The following is a 14,064-nucleotide window of genomic DNA, read 5'->3' as shown; positions in this document are numbered from 1 at the left end:
TCGTCGTCGTTGGTTTTTATTTTTATCGTTCACTCGTCCGATTGCTTGCCGGCCTCTTTTTTTCGTCCGTCCGACGTAATATCTCGCCGGCGATCCGTTTAATTACATCACGCAATTGGGTTTTATTACATTATATTTACGCGTACATCACAGACAGCGAGAGTGAGTGAGAGAGAGAGAGAGAGAGAGAGAGAGAGAGAGAGAGAGAGAGAGAGAGTGATAGTGATAGTGAGGTGACAGAGAGACGACCGGAGACCGTCAGCCAGCCAACACGCCCGTGCCCGTATATACGTACCGAGGAAACGACACTCCGCCACCGCCGCCTTTTGCGTGTCTAATACATTAATTGACAACGCCCTTAGTTAATCATTTCCTTCCTCTGGAGCACGCGACCTTTAACTCGTCTGCTGCTGCTACTACTATTATACACTGCTACCTACTCTCCGGTAATTGCATCATGTACACTGTACACATATATAATAATATTATAATATAATATCGTACACGCTGTGCCGTATTTTCGATCGAATAGCGGTAATAATATTATACCGTGGCGGGGTGCATGTGTACCGAGATCGGTGCGCGAATATTGACGTGTAATTTTCGGATAAACAAAAAATTGTTTCAACACGGCTACGATATCATACAACAGTGTAACGTCTGCTAAAATGTTATAACGGTTGATCGCTTTACATTTTTAATTATATTCCAATTCATGGTTTTAATAATTGATTTCATATTTTTAATCGGAATACTTTACTATGGAATATCGGCAGACAATACGGAACATGGAATAATAAATTGTGTGCATAGAGAGTGCAACATTGAGCTCTACAAAAGTGCGGTAAACGAAACGCCGAGATGTGCAGTTATTGTGACGAGGTGTAACGACTAACGATACAATAAGGTTTTTTAATCGACGGAAAAACAGGTGGAAAGTACTTTGGTATATACCGGCTATATTCGTTCCTATATATATATTATAAGCGCTTCAAGCAGCGCAGTGAAATCGAGAGTGACTTACACTATTACATAGTTTCGTATTGATTTGTCATTACGAAAATAGGTGTTTATTTTCTCACGAAAAACGGCGTCGAAGATGCGTCCCATGGCAACATATATTAATCTACAACTGAATAGTTTCTAAAGTCAAAAGTAACGTTTAAATATTTTTTGTGAAATCGCGTTTGTAATAATTTGGATTAGAGTTTTTTTGGTCTGGATATTTATAATTGACTGCACTTTATTATGATATCAAGCTATTTTGCATTATTTCAAAGTTTGTAAATACATGTAATTACATCAAATGTAAACATAATGTAATGATATGTTAAAGTTTTCATACTCACTGTTTCGGCGGACAATTTATAATCATATACTAGTCATGTTATAGGAATACCCCTATGGCCGGTTTTGCAATTTTTTTGGCACGTGATTGAGTAATACAAACAACTCAACTCAAAAGACCATATTATATAATATAATACACTAATATATAGTCGTGGTAATTTAAGCTCCGCTTTAGAATTTAAGGATATATTGTAGTATACACTAATCCTGCAGTTATTTCAAGGCAAAAACTTATAATATATCAACACGTTATTCAAAATTCAAAATTTTAGTCCTTTCTCGTACTAATGTTCGAAAGTCGATGATGAGTCGGAAATGGTTTATGGTTTCAAATAATGTGTAAAATGAACATTATTTGTTTTTGCTTCATATCCAAATGACGCAGTCGGTTCGTGAAATAATCTCGATTCGAATTGAAGGTCGTTGCACAAAAACATTTTACATTATATACAGTTACCTTGTGACTGTTTTGACACGCTGCGGCATCACGTATACATGTAGAAACGTCACTATATATTATATCATATTATAATAGTCTAACCGTAATTTCAAACACTGTTTCAGGTGCGGTATTATAACTGGCTTCGCGGCTTCAGGTATATACACGGGCATCATGACGGAGCGCCGTCATCGCCATTGAGGCCCATCGTCTTCTCCGCCGCTGTTGCAGTGTCGTGTCCAACACGCCGACGGTCGCGCCGACCGCCGAAGAATCGCATGACCGCCGTCGTCGTTGTCGTCGGCTGAACTGTACACGGCCGGGTTCGGCGAGCGATGACCACGACAGCAAACCACCGGGCCGCCACTGGAGGTAACATGGCTCCCGAACCGGAGGAAGACATCGCGGCCATCGCCAAACAGATATCGGACCACGCGGAGGCGATATACCAGACGTGGAAGGCCCGGGGCCTGGCGCCCAACGAGATACTGACGTGCCACCGCGATTCGTCTGCCGCGGCTGACAAGTTCGGCTCGGCGCTGACGCCGCAACCCAAACTACCGGCGGACGTGACGGGCCCGGCACACCATAACCGTGGCACGCAGCTGGTGGCTGACTCAAATAGCACCAATAATCTGGAACGGCTGGTGAACAAGTTCGTGGTGGAGGACAAGGCCCGGCTGCAGGCGGCCCGGCAGTCGCGTTCGCTGTCGCCCAAGCCGTTTGCATCGTCCATTCAGTACGCTCTGCAAAAGTTCGAACAGAAAGCTTCCTCGTCCACCGGCCCCGTCCCCGAGCACCTGCAGCCACAGCCACAGCAACAGCAACAGCAACTGCAGCAGCACGCTGCCGCCAGCAAGCAGAACGTCGGCGGAGGCGGTGCCGCCAAGAGGTACTGCAGCAAGTCGTCGGCGATGCGGAGCTATGCGGGGACACCGGTCGCAGACGAAAATAAGGGCGTGGATGGGCCTGTGTGGCCGTTCCGGAACGGCGGCAAACCTGCGGCGACCCAGTCGCAGCAAAACACCTGCGACTTTATGGATGAGGTGGCCAAAGAGGAACAGCGGCTGATCGACGCGCTCAAGAACGGGTCGGTGATCGAGAACAGGAAGACCGAAAAGCCGGCCGTGCCCAGCAAAGAGGGCGTCCTTTTGCGAACGGCCGCCGGAGGTTACGATGCGGCGGCGACCGGCCACCGTTCCAAGCCAGAGTTCCTCATCGGTCTGTCCGCGCTCAGCTCGTCCCGGCGGAACCAGCACGCGCACCGGCAACAGGAGCAGGTGCCGCATCCCGAGCTCACCGACCACCAGCGGGCTAACATCCGGTCCAATCACCACCAGTCCAACCCGGTTCGGCCGTTTTTAACACGTGGTTCAGTCGCCGAACGTGTGCTCATATTCGAAAAGTGTCCAACCGAATTGATGAAGAATTCTGGCGTCTGCAATTCTTCATCGGGTCAATCTTCGTGGAAGAACATCGGCTCGGATGTGCACAGCAAAATTCAAGTGAGTTAATTCATTAATTGTCAAATTAATCATATAAATGGTCCGTGTTCACCTCTCAAACAAAAATATTTCAAACTTTAATATTTCCGTATTTACTCGGTTGTATTTTAAATTTGGATTTTCAAAAACCATCATATGCGCACCACTTTGTTGCAATAGCTTACCAATCGCTTACTCGTTAGATTGTTTTGTGCAAATAGATGATGATAATATTTTCTATTTCATTCACTCCACATCACTGCAAAATATACTATTAAATTTGATGTTCAACTATTGTTGATATTTCGATAAAAAAAGTTTTAAAAACTGATTTGTATGCACTAAATTCGGAAACTAATGTATATCCCTCTCTCTCTCTATAGTCATATTTTTTTAATTCAACTGTTTTTTTTTTGCGAATTGCAGTAGTCATTTTTCTATAACAGTCTTGCCGTTATAGGTACTTACTTTACTTTTTACTTTATCTATATCATTATAACAATAATTTCAACATCGGTTAACTGAAATACCTACTTAAGTCTGGCGCTCAGCTTACGGATCGTGCAGGCTTGATGTCATAGCTATGACGCGACGTAGAAATTGAGAAGCTATTTTGAGAGTTCGCTGTACATCTCGGTGGAGTTTGCCTCGGAGGCGATCTTTATGCACGAGGCAAAGGTATCGCCGCGTGGCTGGTCACGTGCTCGTTCCCACGGCGTCGTATACCTACGAATATCCATATATTACATAGAACTGTTTTTTTATGACGCGTATGTCAATTAATTTAGTTTGTTTATTCGTTTTTATAAGTTAGGATGGTGTCGATGATGAGTTAGGTAACTTAAGTACACCCATAGCAACTTAATCCTGCATTCGGTTCGAAGTTATTCCGTCGAGATCCCGGCACCATTACGACAAATTTAGCTTTATATAAAAAGCGTAATACAGACATATACTATACAATAGGTACCTACTTACAGGCCCTTAACTATGGTTTTTTTTTAAGGGAGTGTTTCAATTTTATACTTTAATGTATTACTTGGGGGGGTGTCACTGCACACTCTGTTGTAGTAGTCTTCATAAGAATATGAAATATAATAGTCATATGATAAACTATTTATGACAACATATTTTTTAGATATCAATCTAATCATTTTTTATTTAAATACGGCTACGGCGGGGCGTGTAACAATATCCAAAGCGTCTCCCTGGCTGCTCCACTGCCTACTTACGGTGTGCACACCAGTGTATAATTGGTGCACATGGTGTGTAAAAACGGTGCATTCAGTATTGACGAATGCGCTTTTCTGCCCACCGCAGTTGTGTACGCTGCAAAACTTATAAGAATATGACATCACATTGTTGTGTTCACATTATGATATTATGTATATTATATCATCAACAACGTACCTACCTATCTACCTACCTACCTATTACATAGTATCCCGTCAATATAGAGTGAAAGCAAAAGAGCGAAACAAAAAGCGAGAATACACAATGAGCGTATAGTTTTTTTTCGATAATTTAAAATATTGTATGACTGTTGTTTGCTCTGGTCTTGTAATCCAACAACCTGGAAGTGTATAAAAGCTCTGCAAAAACATAAAACTTTTATACATTTCAATAACAAAAATGATTAGCGACAAACATTCAAGTTCAAACAAAAACAAGTTTACAAGAATTTATTTGAAAAACTTGCAAAAGTTGTAACGAATTAAATTCCAACGCCAATATTGGAATACCTATATTTAAAATTGATTGCCTATAATTTTTCGTTGCATGGCAAGTATAACACAAATATTTTTGATACTATTAAAAAAAAAAAAAAACACAAAATGGTAAATAATAATCATGTTTCGATTTTTTTTTTACATAATATTTTTATGATATATAGTTTGTGTTACATTTCATGGTCGGAATTTATTTTAGCTTTGTCATATTGTTCAGTGTATTTGTTTTTGCGTGTTCGCACTTTTGACACATAGAACCCTATTATATGATATAGGTACACGGTACACATCTCGACTACGATGTTACACGATGTACAGTATTCTACCTGTACTATACACGGCACTAGCTCGCGCGTACCTATATGCACGTATTTCGTATCGCAGCAGGTTGACGGATAATGGACGCCGTCGGATTCTGTCGCCGTGGAGTTAATAAGTGGGTTTTCATTTTTCATCACATAATATTATAACAGAGCGGGCAATCGAGCCTTAGATGTTGGCGTTTAACGTGCGGCGGCGGAGGGGGAATGTTGCAAAGCAGGTTTTTTTTATATTTTACTATTTCATTTTACAAAGTCACAAGTGAATGTGTTCCACAGTCGCTGGGTCAACATGTGTTCGGTTTAATAATAGTAATAATACATCGTCATAATAATAATAATAATAATAATAATAATAATATAATAATATAATAACGCCGCCGCCGCTACAGTCGGACGCGTCAACGCGTCGCGCGCTAACCGCTGCAGAACCGGAGTGGTGCGGCCTTCGTCGCGCACAATAATAATAATAATAATAATAACAGTGTTATGATAATAACGATGCGAGTTTGGCGAGTGGAAAAAAGTCGTCCGGTCAGATGTTCGCTTACGGCTTTTGTGTCGCGACCTCCGCTCGACGCGGTCTCGCCGTCGCGCGTACGCTCTGTACTGCAATAATACATTAATACGGCACAGTATTATTGTACGCTGGTGCGTTATCGCGACCGACATCGGTTTACCGCGTTTTTTATTAATTTGTTTTTATTCGGCATTTCGCTTGTTGTTCTTCTCTTTTAATTGTTCACTAAGGTCGTTTCGTTTTCGTATATCCGCGTAAATTATACGCCGCGGTGGTGCCGTTTCGCGCGTGGGCTCGCCATTCCGCGCAGTCCGCCGCGGTCGACCGACGACGGCGACGATATAATAATACAACACTCGTTTGTGCGATATCGTCGTCGTCGTGTGTACTTACGCCGCTCAAACGCGCGTACCGTCCGCTTGACTTACGACCCCGTCCCCCCTCCCAAATGCGCCTCCCGCCGTCCGCTTGACTTTTGCAGTATGCACCGGACGTGCATCCGCCGCCGCGGTGTGAAATATGTCGTCGGGACACTATGGTGACGAGCGTACGGTCTTGGTGCTACGCCTGTCAGGTGCTAGTGTTGCAAAGGCACCACGACGGTTCTGGTGTCGGGGATGATGGTCCGGTTCACGAGCCCAGGTTTCCGTACAAACCCTGGAAACGGCGATTGCCCAGGTCTTACAACAAGGTTGGTGATACCGCATATGGTATACATGGTATTCGGTGCATATCCTAATATGTATATAGGACATATAGGCACGCGAGCCATATAAATCGAATATCGTTTTATTTAGCTCTCCCGCAATACGATATCCTTCCAACTTGTATACACTCGGAAGGCAGTAACTTTTAATAATAATAATAGTCATAATAGATAATAGATAATAATATAATTTAACGCCCACGAATCGTTTACGGAGGTTTGTTTTTTTTCGTGTGTATTCAATTATCCGTGTTCCCTCTCCTCCAGTCCATTTAAATTGTACAGTTGTCAACGAATGCGACCGGAACATTAAGGTCCTACGTGTTTTGGACATATTATTATGTACTTAATACTCGTATAACGACACAGCTGCCCGACAGTGGTCGTGTCCGTTATACAGAGTGATCCATGATCCTGTCTTTGTCCTCGTACATATCCGCCCGCCCGCCTACTATATGGATAACAAAAAATATATATATATATATAAAATAGGCGTAAACTTATATGCCCGCCTCCACGCTTGTAACTATATAGGTACATGATAATATAACGTGGTATGTATTATACATCATCAAACATTATACCTATGTTTAAACGCTGGACGGGAATTAACACAGGTCGACTGTTGGCCTAACTATACATAATATATATACCTAATATACTTATACCTATACGTTTGGGTATAAGAGGAACAAAGATTTCGTTTAAAGCTTGGAAAAACCGCGAAAGTTATCGGTGGCGGATCAAATACAGACCGTTGTATTACGATATAATAACATACATTTTCGTACGAAATTCGTGTGTTTCGAGGGGACGAAAGAATCGTTTAGCTGTGTGTAATTAATGTGCAACATCATAAAATAGCGATCTAATCCAATCTGCAGGCTGGATAAGTAATATTGTACGAGTATAATACGTATATAGATAGACAGGCCTCGGCTGCACTGTTTGTTTTGCCTGCAAAAAGGGTGCGGACGTATTACGAATAGGCACAAACAATTTAGATTTCATGGTCACATTACGGCGGCTACCTTCATCGTTGCGATTACGTTCCTACCTATTTGATGCATACATAATATAGGTAACTATATATACAATACAATACGTGCACTGCAGCTGCAGCTGTTTACGTCATTTTGGAATCAAACAAAATGTCCAAACGCCTTTGCGTCAAATGTGCTACATTTGTGTATTACGCGGCCTCCCCGACGGGGAGGTGGTTTTTATTTTTCGAATTCCGTTCATTCGTTTGTAATGTATATCATATAATATAATTATTGTCGTTCCAATCGTCATTGTATACCCATGAGATACGCACAATACATGCGCATTGCACATACAGCACATTGCACATACAGATACTTATACAGACTACAACAACTCGTATATATTATTATTATGATCTGAGTTTATATTTCAATGGCATTGGAATAAAATAATATGCTTTCCTTAAATGCCGGGTTTTGCGGAGAGACCCATACAAACAAAAATAAAGAATTATACGTTTCGACGTCTTTCGCTACTATTTCGATATCGTGTGAAAATCGAGTTTTGTTCGTCTCAACTCCTGGGCATGCGTTCTTTTCGTGTATTCAGTATTGTGTTTACCATGTTACTATAATATGTATTACTTTTTATTACCATAATTTTTCGAATACGGCTCTACGCGACTGTCCGCGTAGGTACCTATATAATATGTTATTGAGTAATCGGCGGATTATGTAAAACGAAATCCTGCCGCGTCTTTAGGTCACGTACAAGATCGTTTTTAAAATAATTGATAATGGACCTCCCCTCTCAACTGGCAAGTATTGCAGACGCACGACACCCGGTTCTTATATGCATCTGAATAAATCTATATACCTATATATATATAATGTGTGTATTATTATGTACATATTATAATTATTATTATGAATTCAACGCGTGCAGGACGGAGTCTTCGCGTAATAATAATATAATCAACATATTATGGACGCAGTGGCGTCGTGAGCTTGTTTTTCGGTGGCAGTAATATGTTGTCCCTCGTAATGCTCATAGTCGGAGATCGTGAGTTGTTATCTCGGTTAAAGTATATAATATATATTACGAGATATATTATTATGTAAATAACTTATAATTCAGATTTATAATATATATATATATATATACGACGATACGTTATCGTTCCGATTCGTGTTGTATAAAATTATATGTATATCATTCTAAAAAAATTAATGTCAATACATATATTTTTTAAAATAAATTTGCTTACAAAATTGTTACGTCCAAGGACGAGTTGACCAGGAAGGTGATGTGGAAATTCGCTGTCGTTTTCATAAATTGGGGCCGATATTTTGGTGACATTTAGTAATAAATAATAATACTAGATAACAGGGTCAATTATTCCAGCTTCCTGGGACAGTGAAGTCCATTTATAGTCCCAAATCCCAATCCTTCTCTGCCTGGTAGAACGCAAGTCGTGGGGAGGATGAAAGGAAGGATTTGTTTTCTCCAAACGATTTTAATGGAAAGGATCTTGTTAATAATCGATATTATCGTTTCAGAACTACTCGAAGGAAACCAATCAGAAACCTGGAGGTCCTCCACCGCACACTACGTTACAAAGACATACAAAGGCTAATCGTAACGTATTCATTCCTAGGTAAGATAACTTGTGTCGTAACTACGCACGATATTATAGTATAGGAGGTGTATTGAATTCGATTATTTGTTTTAGATTCTACTATCCATTTGGCAAACCCGAGAGTCAACAGCAGTGGGATACGATTGTCAAAACAATCACAGATTTCTTCATGTCGTTGCCGAATTCGCAAGCTTCGAAACATCATTTCGGTCAAATCGCAAAGGTAATCATGACTTAAATCATTATAATTTTTTATACGATATTTCAATATTGTCGTTTTTGTGCGTGTTACAGTTATGTAATTGCCCACTTTATTGGAAGCAACCTCTGTTCTTTGCCTGTGGCGGGGACTTGTCCAGTACCATAGACGTAAATACCTTCCTTAATTATTGGAAAGAGTAAGTTCATTGTAGTCATTATTATTATTCAACACTCATAAATCATAATACTATAAATCGATTTTTTTCAGCGTGTGGTCTTCTTGTCACGACTTGCCATCAATATTCATACGCATATTGGCAAGAAACTCAAAAAAACAAACATTATCACCTGAAAACTTCATCTTATTAGTCCAAGATGTGGTCGATTCGCATCCCGGCTTAACATTCCTGAAAACTGCGCCAGAGTTCCATTCTAGATATGTGCACACGGTAATTATTTAAACATTATACAACAAATTTATTGTATGCCTAAACAAATCAAAATTTGTAAAAAGTTACTTTTTGTTTGCAATTCAATTTTAAATGGTATGTATGTGTATAATAGTAGTATATGTATACACATAGATGCAAATAAATAACTATTTAAATAATTTCTGGATAGAAATATATATATATGCAATAAACTCTGTCTTTTATTATTTTTCACTCAAAATACATGTTGTGGTTTAAAATTTGGGCTTACAATATTTCTATTGAGCCATTAATAAAAATTTGTATTATCAATAAGTATTTAACTTACTAATGTTTTAAATGCTTACTAAAAAACTATTTGAATACAATTTCTCAAATTTACAAGACTTACTACAAATTGACTAATACTATACATTTTTGTACATTTTAAATCCCAGGTAATATCAAGGATATTCTACAATGTTAACACATCCTGGAGCGGCGATCTTAGTCTAGCAGAAATCAGACGATCAGATCTAATGCGAGTCATTGACCTATTAGAGAAAGAAGAAGACATCAACCAAGTGACTGCTTACTTCAGTTATGAACATTTCTATGTCATATACTGTAAGTTCTGGGAGCTGGATCGAGACCATGATTTATTTATTAGCAAAACCGATTTAGCCAGACACAGTGATCATGGTTAGTTTGATGTGCATAGAAATTCTGTAGATATTATAAATTATTTCACCTGCTATGATTTTCTAATATGACATATACAATTTTTGATAGCTTTGTCCACAAGAATAATTGACAGAATATTTTCTGGGACTGTTACTAAGAGAAAACAAAAGAATTCTAATAATAATAATTATATAGAAGAAAAAATGAGTTACACTGAATTTGTTTGGTTCCTAATGGCTGAAGAAGACAAACGACATCCTAGAGCAGTTGAATATTGGTTTAGGTAAGATAACATAGAAGTTGAACATGTTAATGCCATAATACACATCATTTGAATGTATATAACCTATTCTAGATGCATGGATATTGACGGTGATGGTTATTTGTCTATGTACGAGCTTGAATATTTCTACGATGAGCAATTGCAAAGAATGGAAAGCATAGGAATTGAATGTCTACCATTCGAGGACTGTTTGTGCCAGGTATACAATTTAAATACATATTATTATGAACAACTCTTTTAAATGCAGTTGCTCATGCCATTGTCATTATTATAAATTAATTTAGATGCTTGACATGGTCAAACCGAAGTGCTATGGCAAAATATCATTGGCTGATCTCAAAACATGTAAAATGACTCCAATATTTTTTGATACATTCTTTAACCTTGAAAAATATCTGGATCATGAACAGCGTGATCCATTTGCTTCACAGAGGGATAATGAAAATGAAGTAAGTAAAATATAATTTTTATATTTTTAGTGTCATTTGTTGTGTATTTATATGGTAATGTAAAATTTCAAGCATAACGAAAATGGAAATAAATATTATAAGGTCAGTTATCTTAATCTTTTTAGTTTGTTGAGTTGTTAGGTTAACTCTTTTAATTTTAAGGCTTCAACTGCTTGGTTATTAGCCAGTTTTTTTACTGTAAGAGGGTTACGGTTGGTTTGGAATTTGTGTATATGGGGCGAAGGTTTGTAACTAAAAACCCGGATGGTCACCCAACAACACCAGCCGATGCTTGACCTCAGAACACATAAATGACTGAGGTCAACCACCGAGCCACACCAGGCCTTGCTATATCTTTTTTTTGTTGTTATTTATAATATTATAGTCTAATGTGCAATAAGTTTATGAGTTGTTTTGTTGTTTCAGGCATCAGACTGGGATAAATATGCTGCTGAAGAATATGAAATGTTAGTAGCTGAGGAAGGTGGAAATGATGCACCAGAAGAAATGTAAGTATTTCATATTTATTACACTTAAGGGCCCAATGGATTCTTTACGGAAATCTAGACATTGTTTTCAACTTTCATCACCACCTAAATATTATAAATATAAAAAAAAAAAAATTGGTGGTAATATTATTACAGAATAACAGACGAAGACATTTGAAGGAAGAAGTATGTATGACAGTGGTAAGTGTCTGTGGTCTGTTTGTGCCGTCCTCCACTGTTGTTTAGCACAATCCTATAATTTTGTAACACACCCTATAACTAGATCATTCCTTACAATTGTTTTTTTTTTTTTTTGTATAACCACTGTAGCTCTAATCACCTCACCGTAATAACACCATTTTAAACTGTTGTGTTTTATTCTTCTGTATTATAGTTCTAAATAATTGTAGTTATAATAGCATTAATAAAAAATAATTTTTTTTTAGAAATGGAACTGATATTGAAGATATCCTGTCACCTAATTTGGATGATGTATTGAAATCATGTACGTTTAATAAAATATCGAATCAGCCTAGAGTTTTGGTCACTGATTTCTCTTCACCGTCTACTATGTATGATGATAATGATTCATCCGACTATGCTGGCGATAGTGATGATGATATTTAATTTATATACACAATAATATATAATAATACATAATAATAAGTTATGAATAAAAGTAATAATAATAATAATAATAGTAATAATAATTGTAGTAATAATTATAGTAACACAACCACGTTATTTCTTTGTGACAATGGGAATTGCTGACATTATTATACCAAAGAATATAGTTGCTCATATTGTCCTCTTGTTCCCATGTTTTTCTTCTGTTGTTTACTTGAACTTTAAAATTCATAATTTTTGACAAAATGTTACATAACATTAATTTATGTGAGTGTTTTTGTTAGTAGGCTATAGCCTGAATATGGTCATTATTATTTTGTTTTATTTATGAAAGATTAATCGTTGTTGTTTTCAAAAATGTATAAAGCATTATAAAAGGTGTCTAAAATTGCACCATGTACCAGATTTTATATTTGTCATTATTATAATTTTTTTGTATGAAATTTATAAATTGTACATAATTAATTCAATTTTTGACTAGTTAAATTAATTTTAAACGCAAGTAGTATATTTATAATGATGTAAAATATTATAAAAAAAAACCAAAATATCTGTTAAATATGTTATACAAATCTTATTGATATAGTTAATGGTTGTGTCTGTTCTGTTATAAAAAAAAAAACAAATTATTAACATAGTCTAGTCGAAAATAGAACGTTATTATAGTATGTACTAATAATAATGACATTATTTATTAATTGCATATTTTTAAAAACAAAATCGTATGAAATATTAAAATCTAATTTTCCCTTTCTATTATAATGTGTTTTATTATGAAAGTTAAAAAACCTAATCTATCATACTTGTATGTACTTATATATTTTAATCTAGTATTAAATTGGCTATGCTGTATATTAAATTTGTAGTGTTTTGACACAACTCATCTTAAGTGATATTTTTCCGTATTTTTAATCTTCTAATCAATTACCAGTGATTTTTTTCAATAGTTAAAAAAAAACTTATCATATATTTTTTTTAATTATCCTTTATGACCTTTAAATAGATCTACAACTTATTATTATCATACATTTATATAATTTTAAGTATGTGTACAGTACAACTACAACATTATTCAACAATATTCTTACCTAATTAAAAAATTAAACAATGTAGGTATAATTCCTATAATTTTTTATACCTATTTAAAATTATTATTTGACAGTTTAAGTGATTTGTTTTTGACATTAACTCACTAGTTGCACAATTGCACCGTAGATAACGCTTACCCAACTTTCCCATGTGTGTTACACAATTACTTAAAGTTGTCTTCTTTCAATATTATACATCTTAATATTAATTATTAAACATGTTTTTATGTGTTGTAAAATTTTGTAAGTAATTTTATGGTTGTTTATCTGTTAATAGAGATAAATAAAAATTAACAAAATGTTATTTTTAAGCGTTTAAACCCTGTTTTAATGCTTTTTCTTCTATTTGGCATATTTGATTACCAAAACATACACATCTCTAGTTTATATTTATTATAAATTATAATGTTTCAGCACAAGTAATAAGGTATGTTACAACTGACATACTAATTTATATTTGTGTATATCACTTTAAACCTAACATAATCATTTATATATTTAATAATAATATTGAAGTCAAACGTGTTATATAGTCAATAGAGTTATACTGCTCCCAGACTTGTCAAGAACTGCCTCTGAAATAGATGGTTTGAAAAAATCTATACCTAAATCTGAAAACGAATTAGTTGCTTCTAAACATATTTGTTTTATTTAAGTAT

The 14,064-nt window shown here is 36.6% G+C and overlaps 1 protein-coding gene across 5 annotated transcripts; it reads left to right on the top strand.

Moving 5' to 3' along the window:
- Positions 1–231: 231 nt before the first annotated feature.
- LOC111039753 (serine/threonine-protein phosphatase 2A regulatory subunit B'' subunit alpha) lies at positions 232–13,725 on the top strand. Of its 5 annotated transcripts, none has more exons than XM_022323367.1 (13): positions 232–446; positions 1,915–3,294; positions 9,096–9,193; positions 9,269–9,398; positions 9,470–9,573; positions 9,645–9,825; positions 10,245–10,488; positions 10,579–10,753; positions 10,826–10,952; positions 11,038–11,202; positions 11,275–11,304; positions 11,629–11,711; positions 12,137–12,317. In XM_022323367.1, exons 2-13 carry the CDS (start codon positions 2,125–2,127, stop codon positions 12,315–12,317), a joined length of 2,688 nt encoding a protein of 895 aa, XP_022179059.1. In that variant the 5' UTR covers positions 232–446; positions 1,915–2,124. The 5 variants fall into 5 exon arrangements, with proteins under 5 accessions (XP_022179059.1, XP_022179062.1, XP_022179063.1 ...); XM_022323370.1 differs by lacking the exon at positions 12,137–12,317 and adding an exon at positions 11,847–11,891; XM_022323371.1 differs by lacking the exons at positions 11,275–11,304; positions 12,137–12,317 and adding an exon at positions 11,847–11,891 and having other exon boundaries at positions 240–446.
- Positions 13,726–14,064: the final 339 nt, after the last annotated feature.

Source organism: Myzus persicae, unplaced genomic scaffold (assembly GCF_001856785.1).
Source record: "Myzus persicae strain clone G006 unplaced genomic scaffold, MPER_G0061.0, whole genome shotgun sequence".
NCBI classification, from domain to species: Eukaryota; Metazoa; Arthropoda; class Insecta; order Hemiptera; family Aphididae; genus Myzus; species Myzus persicae.
This window is presented reverse-complemented; position numbering and strand designations above follow the sequence as displayed.